Source organism: Dermacentor albipictus, chromosome 1 (genome assembly GCF_038994185.2).
Source record: "Dermacentor albipictus isolate Rhodes 1998 colony chromosome 1, USDA_Dalb.pri_finalv2, whole genome shotgun sequence".
Taxonomy (NCBI): domain Eukaryota; kingdom Metazoa; phylum Arthropoda; class Arachnida; order Ixodida; family Ixodidae; genus Dermacentor; species Dermacentor albipictus.
Genome location: NC_091821.1, coordinates 224745683 through 224770812, shown reverse-complemented (window position 1 = coordinate 224770812; position 25130 = coordinate 224745683). Strand labels below are relative to the sequence as shown.

Below are 25130 nucleotides of genomic sequence, written 5' to 3'. Positions count from 1 at the left end.
AAATGTGCGCAGTTATCGTGCGATGTTCTTACTCGAAAACACGCGCACGGTACATATAGGGCGGCATTAGCTGGCATGATCCACGCTTGCTCCGTGTTGCGAAGAAGCAGGTGTGCAAATTAAACGAAAATACGCCATGCTGTAAACTTTTCTGCGAGAACCTGCGACTTACTTTCTAGGTTTCGAAGTGTCTATTACTTCCACTTCTTGTCCTTCTTTTAGCGGAAGCCCTTCATCGTCACTTGACAGGGGCTTGTAGTCGAGGATGGCCTCGTAGATTCCACCAATTACCTGCAGCGAAGAAAAAAACAGACCACGTGATTGATTTTTCGTGCGTCTTAGATTGATCTAAAACGCATGTCCAGAACTGTTTAGCCAGCTCTATCGAATAGTCAAGATAGGACATTCCTGCGTGGAAGATATATTATGTCCCTAAACGGGTGCAAGCGCGAATTCTACACAATTTTCGTGTTTTCACAAACATAAGTTGTGGTGCTTACCATCACGAATGTCAACGCATGCCAGGAAGCGTATGTGGCTGACATGTCTTATACGCTCGGCAGTGCCGCGCAGCCGTTGCGTCAAGAAAGCACTGCGCTTGCGTACGCAATAAAATACGGGTGCATATGCAAAAGCAGTGAACGCTCTGTGAATGTCCACATTAGACCTGTTTTACTAATGCGCCTGCATGCGCAGGCCTATACGTGTTGCGCCAGGTACTGAAGCTGTCTAGCGCACATATTTAGTATAAGTGACCCCCGACATTTAAGTTGTATTCACACCACGGGCCGGAGTGCCGATTTAGTGCGCTGACGAGCGGGACATGGCTCCGCTGCAACGAATCGCGCCGCTAGTGGCTCGTCCGTGGCGTGCTTGCAGTTCACCCTACACTACATCAAACCTCTCCTCAAAGAATCACTCACTCCCCGAACACGCATCTCTTATCTCCTCCAGGACCTTGCCTAGCATGTCCATAACGTGCTGGGAGAGACCTGGTAGGTAATGACACTCTCAAAACAAGAGCTCCATATCAGGGGCTGCATTGTGATAAAATGTATTCGCTCTCTCTTCGGTGCGGCGCAATTCAGCGGCCCTGAGCCACGTCAAGCTCGTCCGTATAGAATTCGGTCCGTCGTGTAAACCCAGCTTAAAAGTAAAACGTTTCAACACTGGCCATGCGCTTAACCCACATTCTGGATTTGGGATTCAGTTAAGTGCCCGCTTCTGCACCAGCTGTACCGCAAGCTTACGGAGACAAGAAATTAAGTGTTTTGATGCTTCCAATAACGATCTAAATGTAATTGCCATACCAGGCCAACAGACGTTGAATACAGTGAACTCACGGAGAAAATGACTATATTTATCGAACTCTATTGTTCTTGATAACAATGATCATGTGAGATAGCCAAAATATTCTTAATGAAGGAAAAGGGGAGAAAATACAACCTCGCCGCCGTTGGGAGCCGATGCCCGAATCTCTCGATGACGCGCATGGTGCGCAAACATTTCATATACGACGACGCGGCTGTCCATTCCCTTGGGTACTTATGCACCCATACGAGATTAATTGTGCCCACAGGGTTTTCACGGTAGTCTGCGTGGCGCGCGCCCCTTATCCAAACGGTTTTATCCCTCAAGAAAGCTTAATATCCACTGCGGAACATTTGTACTAAGCTTTACCTGTGAGAAGCAGAAGCAAGGGGTTTTATTTCCATGACGCAGGCGAGGCGGACACTTAACTACGAGACCTCGGCTGCCGTGTCTTAATTAGCAGCATCAAATGGCCTCGTTTTGACCGGCCACCATTTTACGGACGTGATTCACGGCTCTGTAGCCTTGGATGTTATTTCTCACTATACAGCATCATGAAATAAATTAAGTAAAGGTTTATCATGCAGCTGTAGAAACAATTCCAGTTAGCTGTAGCCTGCACGAGGGGTCGTAATGAACGCATGTAATGAGCGTCCACACCGAGAGGATGGAAGAAGGAGCCAGATTCAAATGTGGGAGGCTTCGCCTTGTGTTCCTCACTGCAAAATGCGCTTAATTTGGCAGGCTACCATTTTGAGGGGTGTGATTCACGACTCGGGGCGTCATCGCCTCGAAGGTTTTATACGCCAGAGCATCTTGAGCGCACACATCAACGAGCCAGGAACTGCGGGCGAGAGCTTCAGGCGGGAGAGTGCGTGGTGTCTGCTGCGTTACGCTTTAACGGCAGGCTCACCGAGGGAGTGAGTGCCGTGTGCACGGAGCGTGCTGTTCGTGCGGGACCCTGCGGGTGGCATCCGTGAAACCGCACACGGAGCGGGATGCGGACTCAGCCCGCGCGCAAGGGCGGAATGCAGACTGTCGCGGACAAAGGCACGCGCCTGGAAAAGGCGCGGGCTTCCTCGCGACGCGCGACGCGGCCCGGGGACTGGCGCCAGTGCGAGGCGGGAGAACGGAGACACGCCGCTTTTCTGGCATAAATCCAGGTTCCGCGCCAGGCGTTCTGTGTTCCTCGCTTTATTGCGAGAGGAAAACATTGGCTGTAGCGAGTTAGCAAGGCGGCCTGGTACCGTCCAGGTGTCAGCTTCAAATAATTGTTTGGGCGCCGCCGCTCGGTATGGGAACACCCATCTCGGAGCCTGCCCGGTCTTTCTTCCTTGTTTTTGAATTACGCAACCCTTCGGGGCGCATGGCGCTGCGCGCACAGAGTAAACAACTTAACGAAGGTTTCACAGAGCGTATTTTTGTCTGTCCCGCGGGACTGCCGCTGAAGGTGTGCCATTGTCTTGGGGCTAGCACAAAAGTACTCGTTGTATTCTATCTCTACCAAATATGACGACAGTTGCTGGTTACAATATTGCCGGTTGTTAAAGTAAATTGAAAATATTTAAATAATATATAATTACGCAAATACGACGTCAAAGTATATTTCTTGAGCTAGTTGTATCTTGTTAAAACGCCAGCCTGGAGAAAAACATTCCATTTCATTCTTCTATTTTATGTTTGTAAATGCAAGCATCTCAGAATAATGTCAGAGGCTATGTCAGTACAACTCCAGTGAACGTGAGTTATTGCATTGGCTGATACAGAGCACCCTTAGTTGCCGGGCAAAAATGTCAACACGTCTAAGTAATTAAACCCATTTATTCGAAAATTGACAAGGACCTCGCGTATGACACACAAACAATGCGGAAAGTTTGTACAATGCAGAGGTGCGAAACAGCGAGTCGGCATTAAAAGCGAAGAGAGAATCATCGAGCGACATATTAAAGCGTCCCGGGCTGAATGCCTCATTGGCGGCTCTCTGCTTGGTTCTAGAAGCGAAGTGTGTGAATTTCACGGGCACGTCACTAGCATCCGCCGCAAGCTGCACACAAAACCGTTCCCTTCATGGTCTCGTCTAATCGCCGCCTGCTCCGTTGTGGCTGGTGAAGGCGTCGTCTTTGGCGCTGACAAGCGGAGGCACCTCGTCGTCCTGCTGGGAACCCTCGTGACCGGAGACGCCGTTGCACTTTGGCATGTCGCAGATGACCACTGCGTTCGGAGAACTGGGCACATCCTCTTGTACGATGCCGCTGTCTACACTGGCCTCCGTGCCTCGACGCTTACTCAAGGCGTCCCAGTCGCTCCAGTCGAACGGCTCGTCGTCCTTGAACTCTCTCCAGTCACCGGTGTCGACGAAGCGGCTCTTGCGGTTTCGGACACTTTCGTAGTATGTGGCCAAGTCGAGCTGCTCGACGGAAGTGTAGAAAATGCCGTAAGCTTCCATTTTGGCAAGAAACTCTTCCTGGCTTTCGATAATGCCGAGCACGTCGCGTATGCGTCTCACGTGCGGTATCTCCAAGCCTTGAATGAATTGCTCCACAACGTGGTCACTGGTTGTCGACTCGCCAATGTCAGGGACAGCAAAATTTTTCATCACACCCCTATTCTCGAACCTTTCTTCAAGCTCCTTTATCTCTCGGTTCTTGATTACTTTGAGACTCGCTGGAAAGATGTCTCCCTTCTTTCCAACGATGAAAAGGCCGATCCTTTTATCGTTAGTGCGGACAGTGGAGATGCCGCCAGGTATCATGATTTCAACCTCAGGGAGGACAAGAAACTCCATGAACTCCTTGTCTTCCCTGGTGATCTCGCAAAGCATATCCTTTTGGACCGACAAGTTTGTGCCCAAAATGGGGTAGATGTACGTGTCGCCAAGCAGGGCCTGGTACTTACGGGAGATCTTGTTGTGGAAGTCGTACTCGGTGAGCAGTGTCATCTTGCCGTCGTCCGTGATGTACGGGAATATGTGCTTGTAGTCGGCGAACACTTCACTGTAGCCCGTGATCCTGCAGGTGGTGCTCATCGAAGTCTTGCGCTTGGGGATGAAGGGTACGTAGTGGTGCACCGACAAGTCCACGCCGGACACTCTGCGCACGTTGCTGCTGCGCCGCTGCTGCAGCTTCTTCTTGGTCTCTTCGTCCAGTTCCACGCTCATGGTGGTCCGGGGACACCGGGGCGAGGGTGAGGTGAAGAGGGCTGGCGGCGACACGAACACGGCTACCTCCGGCTAGGCACTGCTCGTGAATGCAGCGTTCGAAGCGACAAAACACGAGGCTGCCTCATATAGTGTGAACGCGCCGTGAAAGCACAAGCAAATCATGGGAGGCGCCGGGCCCCCGCGAGGCGTGCGCTCCGTCTCGTCCAATCGGAGCCGGGAAGGAGCTCTGGCGCAGATGGACGCTCTCCAAAGCTCAAGAATTCAGACGAGCCTCACTACAAACAGGGAATACTGGTCTCAAGTCCCTAGGCTGCTCCTCCCTAGATTTTTACAATCTTATTTCGGCGCACCCTATTGGCCCGCGCTACGGGGATTAAATTTAGCTCCACCGCATCTCTGGTTCTGGTGCAAAAAAGAACAACGACAAATTGGATCTTGCCAGCTTACTCACCCCGCGGGACAAACAGCGCGAGATAGCAATTCTTATTCGGCCAAATTTAACCGTCCTCCAAACGAGGCTGGGCTCCGACGGGGTGCCTCCCCTCCGCAACCATCTATCGCCGCTGCATCAGCCTTGAAAACTCGGAAGAAGCATTCCTCAGATGCCGTTAGTTCCACTCATCCGCCATTCTTCAAATAGAACGGGCCGTCTAGCGCTGCTTACATGGCACGCTGTCGGCGATCGGCTCCGTTTTTCACGCGCCCTAATTCGCGCTCACGCTAATTAGGCCCGCGCAGCGCCACTTAGGTATTTTTTACCGCACAGGGGGCTCGCTTCTCACGACCAGCATACATCATAGCACTATGGTCACAGGCGAGATGCTTGTGTTACACGTGCGAAGGAAGTAAAACCTGCTCGCCCCTCAGGGCCGCTGCTTAGTCGGTCCACGAAACGCGGCTGTCCTGGTAGTTACAGTGCCGCCAATACAAACGCTGTCGGTGATAATTCCACGAACTCGTCAAACTGAATGAACACGTGTGGTTGTGCTGGCAAAAAAGAAAGAAAGAAAAAGGAGCAGTGCATATGCCTCATTAAAAGAAAGGCTTGCTAGCGTTAATGATATATATCCTACTGTTAGGCATGTGTTTCTGATTACCTTGATGTGGAAAAAAAAGGTCGGGATAAAAGCCGCGGCTTGAACCTAAATATTCAAACACAATAGCATGCAAACACAGTTAGTATGGTTTTGAAGTTTAAACTTCACTTTTAAACGGGTATCTGACGAAGGCCCCGAGTTTGTTCAAAAGTATCGTATGTTTTATTGCTGCATTTTATCCTTTACAAAATTCTTGCAGGGTGATAGTAAGCATTCGTAGTTCATTACTGCTGCGGGATTTACTTGCTGAACACGTCTCGCATTGAATTCCCTGTTGCGACAGTTTGGTAACGAGAAACGGAACACTTTATTCTTGATATTGCACTTCTACAATTCACAACGTGGACACCTCCGAAAATTTCCCAGAACACGAGCGAGTGAGTCCTTTAGTTGACCCTCACTTGTTGACTTTAAGTATATCCTACATCCGTAGCACTTGATGACATCTTTCTGCAGGGGCATCGTGTTCCTTCTTGCACAGATATCACTCACCGAATCTGAGAAGCAGTCATTTTAACTTGGCATCCTTTGACAACGCCTTTCAAAGAGCTGCGACAAATTGAAAAGAAATCCGGCTTCCATGTGATAAAAGGCCGTTTTTGCCATTCGGCCACGATCCAGCGTAAGGTGCCATGATAGACGGCATGCCGAATTGCCAAACAAGCACGGTAACCACCGCGTATACACGCAAGGCATTATTCCTGGCTCTTGTCCCAGCGGCACTCTGTCTGAGGCGCCGCTTCACACCTCGATGCGTGAGCTTGGCACAGGGTGGGTGCCACTTTATTTAGCATACTGCAAGGGGAGCGTTTTTCAGCCCAGAACTTCAGGCAGTACAATTATCACCACGCCGACCTGCCCTTGACAGTGCACAGGGCAGTCCGGTGCAGAGGGAGCGGCGCCTAATTGGTGCTGCGCAAACGGATTGTGTACACAGTCCTTAAGACGATGACTTCTCTCCCACGGTTTCTCTCTCGCTTTAATTAAATGCATGTAAGGAGTTGCTGGCGCCTGCTGGATGCGCCAGCTACTCCCTTGATAGACGTCTAATTAAAAAAGAAAAGAGGTGACAACATTCGACGGGCAATAAAGCGAGAGTAGCATTAGAAAGCGTGTCAGGAGGAGATCCCGTGATGAATTCACGAACCTTCGTGTTCACAAAGTGCGTTATCACGTATTTGCCGCACTACAACATAACCTAGCCAGTGTGGTTAAAAATAATGAGAAAAAGAGTAGCAGTAGTCTCGTTTGAAAAGCAGGAGTGCTGTGACGTATCCAACTATAATTATACGAAATGTGCAGATCTAGCACATCATTGTATACATCACAGCACTGTATAACTATAGGATATGTGTAGCTATTCTAAATGGAGTAAACACGTTGAGCCGAGGGATAAAAAGTAAAAACGTCCAGCATAATCTGAATCTGCAATCTGAATTTACAATAAAACGAGACTCCAATTTTCTTCAAGAAACTGTATTTGTGGGCACTCAGCCTGTCTTTATGATTCGGCCACGCGTACAAGAGTTGCTCCAATGACAATGGTCTTCTATGCTGAACTTAAAGACTTTGTTTTGTTTTCTTTCCTTTTTAATAACTTTTCGTGACCGGCAGGAAACTCGACGTTTTATGGGAAATCCGCTTTGTTTAAGTCGAGGCAGAACAAAACTAAATTGATGCAGAATGATAAGTGCGTAGAGTGCAATAAGTTTGCAAAAAAGGCGGCAAAGGTGAAAGTATTCTTCAGTCTATCTACTTTAAATTTCACCTCTTTAAGTGTACGCTGCTTAAGAAAAGAGCATATGGCGGCCAAGTCATCAACTGCGCATATATTACTTGTTAATTATCAGATAAAATATCAGTTGACCGACGGTCAAATTGCAACATATATGGTGAGAATTCATATCTGCGATAAGAGCGCTTTTATTTCATTTTAAAAGCAAAAAATAGTTTTCCAGGGACAGCCTGAACCAAGGATATCCCTGGCACTCGGAATTGTCGAGCATTTATCAGACGTGTTGAAACCGCTCAGCGTGTGGCCGAATCTGACTTCGTGCCATTCGTCGTCCCTCATATTGCCGTCTTAAGCTCTCCAGACCCCCGGGGGGCTTGAAGGATTTAATATCCCATGCTTCAGAGGCTCGAGAAACGGATCATACAGTAGGAGACCAACTACAAAGACTCGGCGTCAGATTTCGTCACGCACCGAGTGAACTCCGCACTTTGCACAAATGCTCTACTTAGCGCGCCTCTTCCGGTTGCAACAGATCGTTCGGCGTGTTAAGAATCGTGACGATACCAACTTTTCGAATGCTGCCACAGCAAAATAGGACACAGATATGTTGCGCACTTTAAAATGTCCCATCCACACATTGTTTGAAGAAAGTTGTGCGACCATGGGCCCTATAACGTAAAACTATTCCAATATGTTTCTATTCCAATTTCCTGACGTCAAATTTGCGTAACCACCGACGCAAGCACCGGGCGGTCACCCATAGGGTTGTCTGAACAGACCAATCAAAAGCTCTCCTCGTTCATAGGACGTCCCTTTTTTTTGCTTGAAAAACGAATAACATTGCCTACACTGAGCGGCTTGTTGTATCTAATTGGCTCACAAGAAGCGAGGAGAACGCTCAAGTGGAGAGGGATTCGATGGGGCCGAGCCACTGCACTGAAAACCGATAACCGGATGAAGAGGGTGGTGCTAGCGTCTGCGATTGGTCGGCTTTCCCTTACTTAGCTTGTGGTGGCTGGTCGAAAATCGCGGCGGCATGCAACGGAAGCTTAAGAATGACGCTAAAATTGACCCTCAGCAAAGAAGAGTTGGCAGAATGAGGTAGTAAACGTGCCGAAAGTGCTTGAAAACGTTACACGGTCACGCAAGAAGTTTTATTATACGCAAATACACCCATGCTCTCCGGCAGGTGCGAGTAGCCAGCGTCTCAGCGATCGGCGGCAGCTATCTTTTATTCCTTTCGGAACGGGGCAGCCTGCGGCTATTCCGAAAAAAATTCAGTTTTGTTCGGCATATTAATGCATCTTTATCGCGTACACGTCACTTTGACGCGGTGAGTTCGTGCGGTTTTGTGACGTCGCGTGACAGGCAGGTGAAGTGGGTGCAGCCCGAAAACTTTTCACGAATAGCCGAGGGCTAATGGCGAAAAGGGGTCGAATAAGAAATAACTGTTTTTCTTTTTTCTGTCAAATCATGCATAATCAGTGTGCACACATCATATCAGATGGGGAGGTATTGCGGTTTTTGTAACGTCGCGTGACAGACAGGTGAAGAGGAGGGTGGTCGAAAAAAGTTTTAAACCAATCGCGGAGGGCTGATAGCAGAATTGGAATAGAAAAGTTTGGAATAGTTTTACGTTATAGCGCCCCATTTCTCAAAAAAGAATGGCAGATTTTTCTCTGGAAGTCGCACAGGTATGATAATAGCTTCAGTATTATCGCAGCGATGCTGTAGCTGAATTGGTCAACCAAAAAGATAACTTGTACCTTCTTGTTTAGATAAGAAAGTAACGGAGGAAAACACTCTTCAATATAGTGATTGTCGTCAGTGGCGCTACAAACGGCAAGATATCATGCAACTGTTTCCTGGTTGCTGTTTATGCTAAGCTGGCATAGCGGTCTGGATGGAGCGTTTGCTTAATCAGCGTAAATAGTTGTTTCACCGGAAAGATAATGGGGGTAATTAATACCTTGAATATACAACGTGAAAAAACAAACTAGCTGGACCTGCTTATCTTGTCTGCCTGAAGAACCTAATATTATACAGGGTGTCCCAACTGTCATACACCTATATTTAAAAATATGCAAATGCCACGTAGCTCGACAGAACCAAGTCAATGTTGTTTGCTGTCGCTTGGATAAACTCAGATTATTTTTTGTATACCGCCTAATTACATAAGTATTCTTAATTAATTAATCAACCTTTCAAATATTATAATTAGATGAAAAATGCCAATGAAAAAACTGTAGAGCGTCATGAAAAACTTCCGGTACAGCTTTTTGTTGATCAATACGTGCTACATAAAAATGTTGTAAAAATGATGAAAGAAGCCCCCGAATACACGCAAAATTGCCGCGCGACTGGACGCACGCGGAATAAAATCCTCAACAATTTATTTTTGTGAAACTACGGAAAATTAATGTACAGATTATTTTGGTTAAATCAGGGAGAAACAAGCTAACCGAACAGAACAGGAAAGATATGTTAAAAAAATTGCCACACTTTCTGTGTTCTTTCTTTTTACAAAGAATATTGGACAGTTTATGTTATGAACTATAGAATTCAAGACATTACGAGTTGCCCTTTGTTTCTCGTTTTACAGCAATAGCTGTTATGGGCTCACTCTCCTAGTAGTTTTGGTAGATGCCGCCGCCGGAGTTTGTCGCAAGAATCAAGAACCTTATAAAGAAATCGGGCAAAAAAAATCGCAGTTCCCCTCGGCGAATGGATCTCCGGATCCACATGTTTCCTGTTGAAGATTCTATACGTCTTAGCCACTCCGCCGATGCTGCAGCAAAGAATACTGCGCCTGGAGAACACGACGTCTGGCTTCTTGAACGCTCGCTAAAACGATCGGTTGGCGCCACGCTGTGCATCTTATCCATAAGCCAGTGCCTAGATGGACGAATATAAAGGAATCCAATAGCAATAAGTGTAATACAGGACAGGAACGAAGCGGAAGAAAAAGTCGTGTCCATCCACTTCGCCACCGCGGAGTGCCACCTCGGAAAACGAGGACGACTCTGACTATGAAATCGTGAATGAACAAAGCTTTCTTCTTCTTCCATGGAAAAGAAATTCTTCGCGCGCATCTGCGAATGCTAACTGCAACCGATGACGCACGAAGCAGTGCAAGAAGGCCAGCTATCGCGTCACTGTTTCGCATATTACGGGTGATAATGAAAATGTTTTCAAGCCAGTATGTTTTATGAGAACCTACCGAATGCAGAATTGAAGCGTACAATACATCATTTTTAATTAAACGCTATATGAAAAGTTCCAACGATTTCGTTCTGACATCCAAACACTTAAACGTTAATCTGCTTTCCAGGCTTTCTTTAACGAAGCCAAGATTGCCGCACCCCCGAACTCATGGTGTTTTCTTCATTTCTGCTTTCCCATTCATAAAACCACTTCATCCGACGCTTTGCGAACAAAAAAAAGTTCGAAATACGATCACCGAGCAGACCTGTTGATGCGCAACAAGGCTGCTGGCGGTGTCACCGACTCGCCTGCTTCGCGAGGACATTGGCAAAGTCACATGCCGGCAGCACCGAGCTCTGGCGAGGAGTTGGGGAAGTGTGCTTTTCTGGAACGCTAGTAACAAAGCCCGGACAAAATAGCTCTTGGCGTCGTGCTACAGAGCAACAAAAGCCTCCTCGTCCAAGCACCGAGTAGTGCTTGGCGCAGCCGATGGTGCGAAGTGAGCTGTTGGGGTCTTACGTGCTGTTTCTTCGCGCTCGGTATAGCGCCCCCGGATAGAACGACGCACCACTCTCCCAGCGGGAAGGCAGGTGAGCAGCTTCTTTCAAAACAATCTCCGCCTGTCTGTTTTGACTGTCTTAGGCCACCGCATGCCGAAAAACATACGCGACACGACTGCGCATAACTTCATTGTTTCTGACGATTACCCATCGCTGCATCAATTAAATATTTTTTTTACTACCCCATGATCCCGGCAAATAAATCGACATTTAGACTGAACATTACAGAAAGTCAGTAAGGAATCAGGCGAATTTCAGTTTAGCAAAATATCTGGCTGAGTAAGATAATTGGTAAGCGAGAGAACAATGATTTTACCTGGCCACACTGTTCGCAACATGACTATACCACTCAGGAATCGGACTAAATATGCAGTGGAGGGAAATGCGTTATATTAGTTGATACAGCTAATGAAATAATCTGTGCAATGGCGAAGAATATTCCTTGCAGCTTCACATTAAAGTATGGTCGATGTGAAGTTTCCTTTCATGAACTAAGTTGTTTAGAGTAGCAATCCTGAATATTTCTTCGAAAATTGGGGCAATTTAAAAACATTTTAATTTCTATTAGACAAATGTGGCTAGAGCTAAGCACTGTAGCCACATTAGCAGTGATTAAATGTTTATTATGCACACATTTCATGGCTACCTCCCCAAGTCGTCTTGGGAATTTGCGCAGTTTGTGCTCTGAGCACGGTTGAAGAAGCGGCGGTGCCTGTCAACGCCTTAGTTATTGTCAACATTCGTATGTTACAGCGTATAGCGACACATTCGAGCTTTAGTGCCACCAGTTCCGCCCGGTTTACTCATCCAGTCGACCTTTATACAAGGAGGAGCATCCGGCGCTGACTGATTGCACAGAATAAACAAATGTAACGGCACTCGTCAAACCTGAAAGTGTAGGTCCTGCCGGATGCTGAAAGCCGAACATTTTAAACGCGCGTCCAGGCACAGTTCTCTCTTGGTTAAAGAGTTCAAAATGATGGAAAGTGCAATCATGGCAAGAAAAAATTATTTACAGAGAACGCTGGACATTTCTCTTTATGTTGGTACGTAGGCATTATTTGATGCACCTCAAGATTTTTGTAACTTTCTGACTCAAACTAAAACATACTGAGAAAACAAGATACTTGATTTGTAAGATAACTTGATGTATTCAAAAAAGAGGAGGTCAAAAAGAAATTTATTTTGTTGTTTATGGATATTTGTCACTATGGATGGCTGTATGGATGTTCTCATGCTAGGCAATGATCCTGTATTCTTTGATAGAAAGCTTAACCTATTGGGCCCTTATTTTTAAAACAGTTTTTAAACAAGCTAGCGGCTCGTAAAGCAGGTATCGGCCAATTGTGACAGCGAGCATGGTACAGGCGAACGAGGCCGGCCAATGGCGAACGGTTTTTTTACTAACAAAAATATTTGTGAATCTGGCCTCTGATAAGCGCGGTCTTAGTCTTGGCTATCGAAAGCACGTTAAAGCAACCATGGAAGCCGTCGGAGACAGTTTTACTGCGCTTTGCCTCGCTGAAGGTGTTGAAGCTGCTCGCAATAAACGATTTGCGAGTCGATGCGTCTTGCATCTCAGCGTCTTGCATGGACCAAGTGATACCAAAATGTAGGCACTGGCTACATTTTGCTTACATTTTGTTGGACTTCGTGCTGGGCTTCCATCGGCTGGCACGGCTGTACATCATATCCATTTTTTTTCATGTTAAGTTCGGATCTGAAGACCCTGTCGTCTTTTCATCGTACGTACGCATTGCACTTCTCTTTTTTTTGCTATTTTCTACATCTCTATCCTGGCGACAATCATCGACGTAGCGTCGTCGTTATCAAAACTCGTGTGCATTATTCTCAAAGGAAACGTGTGCCGCGGCCATTGCCAGCAGGTTCCGGTACTTGTGATAATCATTATGTGGACAGGGCAGAATGATTAATTGATAAGGAGCGCAACAAAAACGCTATACAGGAAGGTTGCATAAATCACAGGCCCAAAGGCTATTCTAAGCTGGCCAGGCATCCCACGCATGCGTGAACTCACTGGCACTATACTTCTCAAGTACGCTAAGCCGTTTGCGCCTGCTGTGTTTAAACCTTCTTATTGTACGGAAGCAGGCTTAGAGTTTATTTTTGGACTCTTCTGTTGACTGGGTATGATATCTGTAGAGTGCCCTTCTCAAGCTCCTGCAATGTTCCACAGCTGTACCTTGACGCGGTACATGTACTATCATCTGTGGGTCGTTGTGACTGTACGGTTGCCGACAGAGCTAGCAATAATATGATTCATTGCAAGCGCTACACAATGCGAACAAAACTGAAATATGCGAAGGAAATTATGGAAGATTTAGAAATGTGGATTGAACGAAATGGTCCAGGGGACTGTTGCACTGGCATATATCGCTTACTTAGAGTTACATCGGCCAGAAATGTTTTCGCCATTGCATTTGAGGCTGTGCGCTGCTGCAGCACGGCACCGCAGAGCGCAGCCGAAAGCGCTGCCAGTAGCGGGAATTTTGTCCATGACATGTGAAGCAGGTGGCGCCCTGGAAGTGTAGAGCGGTGCGCCACCTGCTGTCTTCTGCCTGGCTTTATTATGGTTCACATTTGGTAACTTTTTTTTGTCGTTGAACACCAATAACAAAAACAACAAAAAAAGTGCTTATGAAAGGCCATTGTCTTCGCAACGACCCCCACGGTAGCCCACTGGCCATGTCGTTGCGGTGCTGAGCTCGTTGCCGCGGCTTTAATCCCGGCCGCGGCGGCCACATTCCGATGGGGGTCTAAATTAATCGGGAGTCTCCTACCACGGTATGCTTCATAATCAGATCGTGCTTTCGGCATGCATGATTCCGGAAATGAATTTTATTCGCGCAACAGATTGCGCGCTTGCAAAATGGGCATTGCAGGTAGTGTCAGTGTCAGGTAGTGTCGGAACTACAGGAAGTATGTGTATAACTGAAACTTGCCGCCCCCTAACCCACTGACTTTGCGCGCAGCAACATCAGGTCGTCTTGCTGCATGCTGCAGGTAATGCATTGGCTTATCGCCGTACGATAGCGCCCTGATTGTTGTTTCTCGCTGCAATCTCTTGTGGTGTCAGTGGTAAACTGAGGGCTCAGTTTAGTCTAACTACAGGAAGTATGCGTATAATGTAACTTGCCGCCCCCTTTCCCAGTGCCCTTGCGGGCAGCAATATTAGACCTTCTCGCCGCTTTCAGCAGGTCATTGGCTTATCGCCACACCATAAGGTTGTGATTATTACTTTTCGCTGCAATCTCGTGTCATCGGCATGTCTTGACGTACGAGGTACAAACACGTTTATTTTGTATAGTGGGATGCCTTGGTAGGTACGGAAACACGATTTCTGCCACCACCTTATTCATTGAATGCCAAAGGTCATGTATCATATAACTGTTGCTCGCTGGCAAACCTAGCCAGGAAATGACGCACTTACAGTAACCTCAACAATTTAGAATAAGAACAGGAACAGCGCCACACAGGACGAGCGAGTAAAGAGCGCAGGACAGCGCTCTGGGGTCCTGTGCGCTTTACTCGCTCGTCCTGTGTTGCGCTGTTCCTGTTTTTATTCTGAAGATGAACCAACCAGCCCGATTGAACACACTGCTAACCTCAACAAATTAAGTTTGTCTGCATTGGAAATGGTTTAATGACACTACATTCATTATCGCATTTGCGCGCCTTGTACTCGTAAACACGCATATATTAGCGCGGGCGGCAGCTTTCCAGTGTGTAGAGTTAAGCAGTTCACGGCAAATTTTTTTAAGCCACATCAAAATGTACTGATCACATGATAGGAATTTCACTTTGGGACTATCCTCTGCGTCACACGCCGCAGACGAAGTCACCGCCACAGGTGGCGGTGATCGCTGAAGCTATGGTGGCGGCGCACGACAGGCTCATGGTGCCTGTCAATACCAGCGCCAATAATATGACAGCCAGTCAACACCTTTGTGAAACCAACTGAAAAATAAAATAACAACATATAAAGAACGAGCTAATATAGGTCACTCTAGCGACACTTGATCCATTCCCCATTTACGTAGCCATGGCCCCAAAATGCTTGTTTACAAGTGAGCGGCTTAAAAAAGTGCATATGACCACTTGCATGCTAGCAACCGGAAACGTAAAAATTGATGTAAAAATTCTTTTCGCAAATGACGCCATTTGCATTTGCGCCTTGTTATTTTTAGTGAAAGATAAATGGGTCGTGTTTATATGTTGCGATGACGCAAAAGAGACGCAGCAGGAGCCACTGTAGTGGCATACGTGCACGCTATAAAAATAATTTTGTTGCAAGAGCACCCCTAGCTATACTTCTGCGCTCTTGAGTCTTTTACGGGCGTTTATATTTAAACCGCTAATAGAGACGCTAATAGTGACCCGGACCCGCTTTGTGGATGCTACTAATGACAACCTCAAAGAATCTTATTTTTTTTTTAAACATGTCCATCAGGCTGCCTTCTTTTAGTTTCCCGCGGAAAGCGCGCGTAGGGGCCCTAACAATGCTGATGGGAGAGTATGCGTCCCTCTGCATTTGGGGGGCATTTGGGGGCATTTGTTCTTTTGCGTTTGTGTCTCCGCGAGGTGAGCGGGAGACATCGTCGTGCTGAGACAGAGGGGCGGAGCCGGCCACCATGCAGACGCCAGAACGGAACTTGGTGACCGGTGGTTGGGCCACGAAGACTGATGATCTGTTTGCCCCCTGCTGGAGAGCTGATGGAAGGGCTGCGAACAGCTGGCAGCCTCTATCGCGCTGTGCCGTCACGCGCTACCGTCTCGCCGGGCACTGAGAGAGAGAAAGCGACGAAAAAAATGCGCCCTCTGCTTCGCCGCGCTCGCCACGGCGTCATTTCGCTGACGGATGTGGTCCAGAGTGCTGCGCCAGCGGGGCCGCTTTGGGCGCGCACCTGTTCGCGCGCGTCTGCCGTTGGCAGGAGGAGGACCGCAGGTCATGCAAGCAATGTGACTCTTCGACACGCATGCTCTTCGTATCTCCGATGCCGGACTTATTGCGTAAGAGGGCAAATTAAAGCACGCGTATACCACGCCTTTCACATAAACGTCGTTTGGCATTTGTCTGACGATTTGTCTGGCACTTACTTTTACGAACAATACTAGCGTAGGAGCTTTTCTTTTTCTCCGTGAGTATTGGCCCTGACACGTACACCTAGGCGGGATTCACACGACAGGACGGATCGTCGATTCGGTTTATGGATGAATATGACGTATACCTAAGTGCAGCCGAAGCACGCCGCATTGATAAATCATTTTGGGAAGTTACCGCAAGCGAAACACGAGACTTGAAGAAAGGGACAACACGAAGTGGTACTGACAACTGATGATTTAATGAAACGAACGCCAAGCTTATATAGATCAGACGCACGTGTGCACCCGCAAAGCAGCGTTGCTTTTTAACAACGTTTTAGGTTGCTTTTCGGGTGCCCGCGTGTGTATGATCTATATGAGCTCGGCGTTCGATTCATTAAATCATCAGTTGTCAGTACCGCTTCGTGTTGTCCGTTTCTTCAAGTCTCGTGTTTCGCTTGCTGTAACTTCCCAAAATCATGAATCACCAACTGGCCTACACCCTCGTTCTGCTATGTTGCAATAATAAACGTCGCAGACGAGCCGCTAGTGGCGGGATTTGTCGCAGCTCAGCCACGTCACGGTCGTCTGCAGACTGAATCGGTGATCCGTCCCGACGTGTGAATCCAGCTATCCGCACTAAGCTTACGTGCTGCACCAGTGTGTGAAAGGGCATGCTAGATTTCTAATTAAAGCCGATAATGTTCATTGGTCCCACGCTAGCTGGAGCGAAAGAAAATCCTATGCCAGAGTTCTCATCGCGAAAAATATAGAAAATAACAGTGAGTGTGGTTCAAGGTCCATATTTACTAATAGCCCGTATGATATAATTGTTCGCAAGAGCGAATTCCACCCAATTCTGATGCTGGACATAACGTTAGCGATGGAGACCGGCCAATTTCAAAGTGCATTTACGAAAGAAGAGCTTTGCGAATTCATCCGCTAACTTCCACGGTTGCAAGAATCACTGTTAGAAGATAAATCAAGCGTTCGCTTCCATACTGGTGCAAAGTGTATGTACGTAGCTCTTTACTATACGCATGGCTGACATTTACCGCTAGCGATTCGGTAATTTAACATTACATATACAGCAATAGCGTTACGTTCGTTAGCAGGTATGAGGGCCGCAGTATTCTAGATCTTAAAGAAATCGTGAGAACATGGCCGTGTATTCCCTCCCCCCCCCCCCCCAACAAAAAAGAACCGATACGTTAGAATTGTTCGGAAGAGAAAACTGCAACCAATCCCAATGCTGCACATATCATTAGCGAAGTTGGCTAGCCAATAGCAAAGAGCACATACGAACAAAAGGCTTTGCTAATGTGGCCCCTAATTGGTAGTATTGTTTATGTTGCAGAATGCTAATAGTCTGACCATGTTACATTAAATGGGAATAACTTATTATTTGCGCCGGTTGAGGGGACAGAAAAATAAGTGCACTGACGGCTACGGAGCTCTCGTGCGTTTATTAGCCGAAGTGCGCATGCAACTTCAGCATTATGGTACGTTAATGACATTAAATCGAAGTGTACGGTGGCGTACGTGTATCTGTACCCTAGAATTTAGAAAGGTTGAACGACCTTTGTGTCGCGCCACTGATTGCCTTTGAAACACAATGGCTGCTCGGGCCCAGCGCTAATTTGGTGCACCGTTTGATTGTCAAGCAGTGCGGAATAATTTTTTTTGTCGGCATTAATCTCAGAATAGATCACTACGTATAAAGAACATCGGGATAAATGAACTTAATCTAAAGAAGGCTATGACCCGTATTCAAAAGAAAACTCTTATGCCAAAAATGTTCGTAAGAGCTGATGCCAGCCATTGGTGCTCTCGGACGCATTATTAGCGAATGCGGTCGGTCAGCGGCACACACCATTTACGAGCGGAAAGCTTTATGAATTCGGCGCCGCGTATGGACTTGGAGAAAAAAAATACCGACAGTAGGACAAGCCGTGTACGGAAGCGACATGAGGACATTAACAAATATGAATTACTTGGATGGCGCAGGTAAGTGAAAACTAAAATCAATACTTCTCAGTTTTTCATGATCCCTAGGTTTTGTTGCGGTAGCTATTCGGAGACCCTATAGCGAGGACTTCAAGTGCGATGCGGGGGGGGGGGGGGGTCACGGGCCTTACTCTTAATTGTACCACTGGTATGGTTTCATATCGTTCCTAGGTTTTGCCGCAGTACTCTCACGCCTCCAATTTCGCCCCGACATTCGAGGTTCTAAAGGCGAATAACAGACATCGTGTGCAGGTACGAGGATACTACAATATCCATGTATTACGCTTCAGATGTTACGCATGCTAGCGGATGCGCAACACTGTGTGAAGCCGCAACTGCTAATCACAGATTTCCAACGCATTTCTTCTCGTGGTCGTCGACCTCTGCGCGCCAGCACGCGTGATCTCGGAGATCATGTATACAGACGAATAAGAAGCTATATAAAGTAAAAACGAGTGTTTGCGTTGCGCAATATGTACGTAAAAGCCTCAAAATAACTTTATCGTGTTTAACATTTCAGGGTGTGTCTATGACGAGTGTCACGCTCGAAAAACGCTGAAACAGAACGTGTCTTTCGCTTAAGAGGCGTCAATAAAATTTGTTTTCCACCCATGCCGGCTGACGACAGCTGGCGCTTACGTCGCAAAAGTATCGTAAATTTGTTGCTCGTGATTTTCGCTCGAAATCTTACATGCGCAAGGCAGTTCCCAATGAAATGCACTGGAGAAGGAGCGTAGTTGTCTTTATATGCGGGGCAGTTTGACGAAGGAGCCCTAAGTAGAAGCGATGATGAGCTCGAAATTCAGCGTTTAGCGGCTTGAGTCATGGGTAGTCCTGCCCGAACAAGTAAAGATTCCTGCGACAGAATCAGGAAGGCAAGGATGATTCCCGCTGATCGAACAGGAAATGCTCACAAATCTTGTGACTATACTGAAGTGCGTTACTTAAAGGAACAATTTACCCAGCAAGACTTACTGGTATTGCTAAGAAAAATGTACTTTTTTTTATTCACAGAGAAAGAAAGAAAGAAAGAAAGAAAGAAAGAAAGAAAGATAGAAAGTAAGAAAGAAAGAAAGAAAGAAAAAGAAAGAAAGGAAGAAAGAAAGAAAGAGAAAAAAGAGAAAGAGAACGCACACACGTGGTTATGTTTCCCAGTTGTGGCAGCCACCTCTATCGCAAACGCTTGAAAGATAATAAAAATAACAAAGTGAACAAGCGTTCTAAATTGCAAACGCACGCTGTTAAACCTTTCAGTGAAAGAGAAAAAAAAAAGCTGGAAATGAATTTATAGGGTTTCGTGTATGGAATCCCTTATGCATGAGGCTCTGTACAATAAGAATTTGCTTGCACTGATTGAAGTATAAACTATTTAGCTAGTTATGTAGCTTTTACAATATTCTCCCTGAACTGAAGCATTCACTCATCACATCATATACCCGTGAACTCGACTCCGTGAGTGGCAGTCAGTCTGTCCCGGCTGCACTACACGGCGACGTGGTGCTGCTTCGTCTCGAATATGTAGAACCACTTGATCTTTCTCTCGTTCTCATAAACCTCAATGCATAATTAAGACATCATAATAATTTAACGATGCGTACGCTACCTCGTGTTTGCGCATTGTAACTTCGGACCCCTGGCGTAACTTCCCATGCCATCGACCGCAATATTAGGACTGTGTCAGGACTGTGTCAACTCTTCATGACTTTTTTCAAAGGTAATATCAGTCTGGAGATTTTCACGTGTTGATCCTTTTCGCAGAAAGGCATCAGACATGTGTTTGCAAAGAACTTCGAATACCTTGCCTGATTCTCCACAAATGTAAGAGGTTTGTAGTGTAACTCGTTGCTACGAAAATATAACTTGATACGGCTACCCACATCATTGCGCTAACATAAAACGGGCAGCCGTGTGCCGAATTAAGTGCATCAGGTGGATTACACATCACTGATGATTGCTTCTGTACTCTCGACAAATTTTAATGGCTACGTTCGCGAGTAATTGTAGAACTGTGACACTCTGTACTTCGCTTACATGAAGCGTTGTTTCAAGCTCAGAAAGGACGTTCTCGAGCATAAATGTTTGAGCAAGCGCTGGCAAAAACAGACGGGTGACGCTAACGCAAAAGCACATCAACTGGAAAAGTTGGGACAGTTCCACCACGCAGTAAAATAAGGAGAGAAAAAAAAAGAACAGGCGAGCGAAGCCACCGAGTGAGACGCCTTAACAAACACGCACTCGAGAACAAGGGGTTCGTTTCGTACAGAGCACCCGCTCCCGGTGCGCCCTGTTGCATGATGCTGGTCGGAGTAAATGAGGACCTTGGCCTTGTCACCCAGCTCCATTAGCTTGACGGGAGGGCTGAGATAGCAGGCAGCGATACAGCACCCGCCGGGAAGTCTCTCCACTGGCATTCGGACATCGTTGGTTGAAAGAGGGCGAATGCGAAGTGCCGGTGAACAGCACACCTACGAAGCGTGGCTTATTCTATCGCACGAATTTTATCTACACTGGGTTATGCCATGAGTAGGGGGAGTGAAGTTCGGACATTACGTTATGCTAGGCGTCAACGGTTACAGTATGTGAACGCAGCCGCTGGCGCACGCTTATCCTTCCGGCAATCGCATTTGCAGCGCCCACTCCCGGTGTTTTATCTCAAGAAAGCAGGCCTCGCGTACATTTCTGTCGTGCGTATTTTCGCGTCACCCTCGCCCATGTAGTGTAGCAAACCAGATTTGCTTGTTCCCTGGATAACTCCTGTTCCTCACAGTTAGCTACTCCCTCTCTCTCCATTTCTTTCTCTCTCTCTCTGTACACATTAATATGTAACCATTATAGGCCCATTAGCTTACTCCGAGTATTATATAAGACATTCACCAATATAGTTTCCAATAGAATAAGGGCAACACTGGACTTTAGTCAACCAAGGGAACAGGCTGGCTTCAGGAAGGGATACTCTACAATGGATCACATCCATGTCTTTAATCAGGTTATCGAGAAATCCGCAGAGTACAATAAGCCTCTCTATATGGCTTTTATAGATTATGAAAAGGCATTTCATTCAGTCGAGATACTAGCAGTCATAGAGGCATTACCATCACGCAATTGACAAGGGGCACAACATCATCTACCAGTGGATACCGAGTCACTGCGGAATTTCGGGAAATCACAGTGCGGATGACCCTGCCCGGTCGGCCCACGATGGTGCCCATATTATACCCATACCACTGTCAAGAACAGATGCAGCCACAAGTCTTCGCTCCCTCACACGCAAGCTTACGCAAAATCTGTGGAACACCAGTGAATTCACGAATGCACGTCTTCACAGGTTAGATCCATGTCTGCAACTCCGCCTACCACCAGGGTTACCACGAGCGGAAGCAACACTTCTGTGCCGCCTATGGCTCGGCGTGGCATTCACGAACTCCTATTCCTTCGGCATTGGAATGGCCGACAGCCCTGCTTGCGACACCTGTGGCCGCGAGAAGCCGATCGCGCACGTCCTCCGTGGCTGTCCACGTTACAATATGCCAAGAAGAGTGCGCGTGACCGCGCTCGAAATACGGGACAATCGCCCCTTCACAGAAGAAAAAGTTCTAGGACACTGGTCCAGACGGGTTTCGGCACTAAAGGCCTTAAGGCTTTTGCTGAAGTTTTTATGGGCCTGTGAATTATTCGACGCCTTTGACTATTGTTGCGCGTAGACTCGCGTTACTGTGTGAATTTTTCTCGTTTTTCTTTTCTCGCTTCTTTCTCCTTTTATTCCCGTTACCCCTTCCCCCGCACAGGGTAGCCAGCCGGTATTTACAGCTGCTAACCTCCCTGTCTTTTCTTCCCCTTTTGTTTCTCTCTGTTTCTATGTAATCAAGGAGTATAGAACGCTTACGTAAGTACCATGGAAAATATCTACAGAGGTTCTGCAGCTACCTTAATTCTACACAAGAAAAGCAGGAAGATACCTATAAAGAAAAGGGTCAGACAGGGAGACACAATCTCTCCGATGCTATTCACTGCGTGCTTGGAAGAAGTATTCAAGCTGTTAAACTGGGAAGGCTCAGGAGTAAGTATCGACGGCGGATATCTCGGCAACCTTCTGTTTTCCGATGACATTGTTCTATTCATCAACAATGCAGACGAGTTGCAACAAATGATTGAGGACCTTAACAGAGAGAGTGTAAGAGTGGGGTTGAAGAATAATATGCAGAAGACAAAGATAATGATGAATAGCCGGGCAAAGGAACAAGAGTTCAGGATCACCACTCAGCCTCTAGAGTCTGTGAAGGAGTGCGTTTACCTAGGTCAATGAATCACAGGGAACCCTGATCATGAGAAGGGAATTCTTAGAAGAATAAACATGGGTTGTATCGCATACGGCAGACATTGTCAACTCCTGACTGGAAGGTTACCGTTATCATTGAAAAGTGAAGTATACACTCAGTGCATTTTACCGGTGCTGACATATGGGGCAGAGACTTGGAGACTGACAAAGAAGCTTGAGAAGAAGTTTAAGGACCGCGCAAAGAGCGATGGAGCGAAGATTGATAAGCACAACATTAAGAGACAAAAAGAAAGCGGTTTGGATAAGGGAGCAAACGGGTATAGACGATATTCTAATTGACATCAAGAAAAAAAATATGGAGCTGGGCAGGTCATGTAATGCGCAGAGTAGATAACCATTGGAACATTAGTTTTACAGTATGGATACCAAGAGAAGGGAAACGCAGTCGAGGACGACAGAAGACTAGGTGGAGCGATGAAATTAGCAAATTCGCGGGTGCTAGTTGGAATCGGTTGGCGCAGGACAGGGGTAATTGGAGATCGCAGGGAGAGGCCTTCGTCGTGCAGTTAACATAAAACAGGATGATGCTGCTGATGATGATGCTGATGTACCAGAATACGCTAATGAACTCTAGCGCCCTATCATGCAGCAGATCATTTGTTTTACTGCAGTACCTGCTGCGTAAGCCAGGGACAGAAATTTTGCAGCGACGGCTTTTGCAGGGACCCTTCACTTGTATCCGCGGCTACGCGATGGGTCATTGCCGTAAGCCGTTGTTGTAGTAGCTTACCGTTAAGAATGGTCATCAATTCTGTCTTGCTAACGACAAAACGAAATGTTCAGAAAGTATTAAAGAAAGAATGTACCTCTGCCGGTATCATAGCTGGGTTATTCACTTCTACAAGAGACACTCCCTAAAACGCTCATGTACGCGCTGTTCGGTCGCGTGAAAAATACTAACTGGTCTGAATAATTCCGGAGTCCTCGGCTGCAGCGTCTCTTGTAGTGGAGGGGTTGCGTTCAGGGGTGAAACTACAGCAAAAAAAAAGGACAAATCACAGTTACTTCTCGCCAAACGACTGTTGAACGTGCTTGTTAAAATGAACGTTTTGTAACCGCTACCGCAAGGTTCGAGACGAGTGTCGAAGAAATTAAGACACCCTAGCCCGTTGAGGGAAACCGTTTATCTGTCTTAATGTCGCTGTCTAGCCGCACCACAAGAAAACTGCGCCACCAGAAGATTGACGAAGCGTGAGTGCTTTGAGCAGTATTTCCTCAAGTAGCCATACTTGCGGTGTTCACTATGTATGATTTCTGAAACAGACACTATGCGAAACGCAGTCATTCTTACTGCGCCTACATACTCTGCTAGCTGTGGTTGATTCGCACGTCCATACGAACTGGTGAGGTCGCCTTATCGACTGTTTTTGACCACGTACTACAAAACGACGATACTGCATTTTTTACTTTATGAATGCTTAACATATTTGTAAAAGCCAAAGTAATTGCCACCGATGACTTTTGATGCGGTGCGATATGCAAAGCATTGCCGTGAAATGTTCAGCTTGTGCGCAACCTGTACGTACGTCACAGCAATACGAGTTATGGCTTCCATGATTACCAATAAACTTAGTCGATATTTAGCCTACGCTCCGCGTCAGCCACTCACGTCAGGTTTCACTGTGATCGCTCTAACTTTCAATTTTTGTTGTGCTCTTTTGATAAATACAATGTGTATCTCTTCGTACAATGCAGGTATCCAACGACATAACGCACGTAATAAAACCAATTTTGTGCTTCACGCTGCACGTACGCCTGTGGCCAAATTCACGAGGCTTTTCGTTCTTAAGAACTGTTTGTCAATGGCGGGCCACCTTCGCTAATAGTAGTTTTACCACCACGACTGGCCGGCGCCTGTCCTACTATCTGTTCTAGCTTACGGAATACTTTTGTGAATACAGGGCTTGGGCTAAACTTAGCATTTTGAATTAACGCATTGTTGGCAAGAAAACATCACGCAGGCATTGACGTCAATGAAACTGCGACGTTTGTTCGTGGCTTTAATTTGCCTGTGTTACAAAAAAATAAAGAAAAGAAAAGAGAAGACGAGACAAAGAGGGCGAATTGTGCTTCCAACTAGATTTGTGATTCGTGAAATCAGCTTAATCACTGCTTCTTCGCCCCCAGCTAGGCACAGTCATCATGCATGCGCACTTTGCACGTGGCTCTACGATATCGGCGCCAAGATTCCAAGTCACTCAAACTAACGGCTGTGACTGGCACAGCAGTGGTGGACAACAAACAGCACCCTCGTGTTCGTGCTCCTGTCACGGCGACGGAACCATAGCGTGGACAAGGTAATCATTGTCGTCATTTCCGACCTCTAAGCATCCTTCGAAGAGACTCTTTGAGCTAAGCCAGTAGAACGGCCGGTGGCCTGCTTGTTGGCAACATTGCCAACATTGCCAATTTCAAATAATAAATTGTAGCGAAGAAGACAGGCGCATAGTCAACCTCTGGCTCGAGGATAGAGCTCGCGCTCTCGGTACCTGACGCACAGCCAACAGACCTTGCTTGTTTATCCTTCTGGCTCCGTAATTAAGCCGCGTTACATATTTGGTGGTGGCGGATGAGTGGTGTTGCGTTGTACTATGCCATGGCTGGTCCGTGCCGGAGG

The 25130-nt window shown here is 46.8% G+C and overlaps 1 protein-coding gene and 1 long non-coding RNA gene across 7 annotated transcripts in view; one reads left to right on the top strand and one right to left on the bottom strand.

Moving 5' to 3' along the window:
• The window catches only part of LOC135912072 (uncharacterized), a 157339-nt gene that overhangs the window by 1197 nt on the left and 131012 nt on the right, over nt 1-25130 (top strand). The gene's annotated exons all lie outside the window — the stretch shown is intronic.
• Obsc (Obscurin) overlaps nt 1-25130 on the bottom strand; it is a 203647-nt gene that overhangs the window by 116733 nt on the left and 61784 nt on the right. For all 6 annotated transcript variants that reach the window (XM_065444448.1, XM_065444451.1, XM_065444453.2 and 3 more), the window contains exon 4: nt 173-291. In XM_065444448.1, coding sequence (XP_065300520.1) covers nt 173-291 — 119 coding nt within the window. The remainder of the gene's footprint in view (nt 1-172; nt 292-25130) is intronic.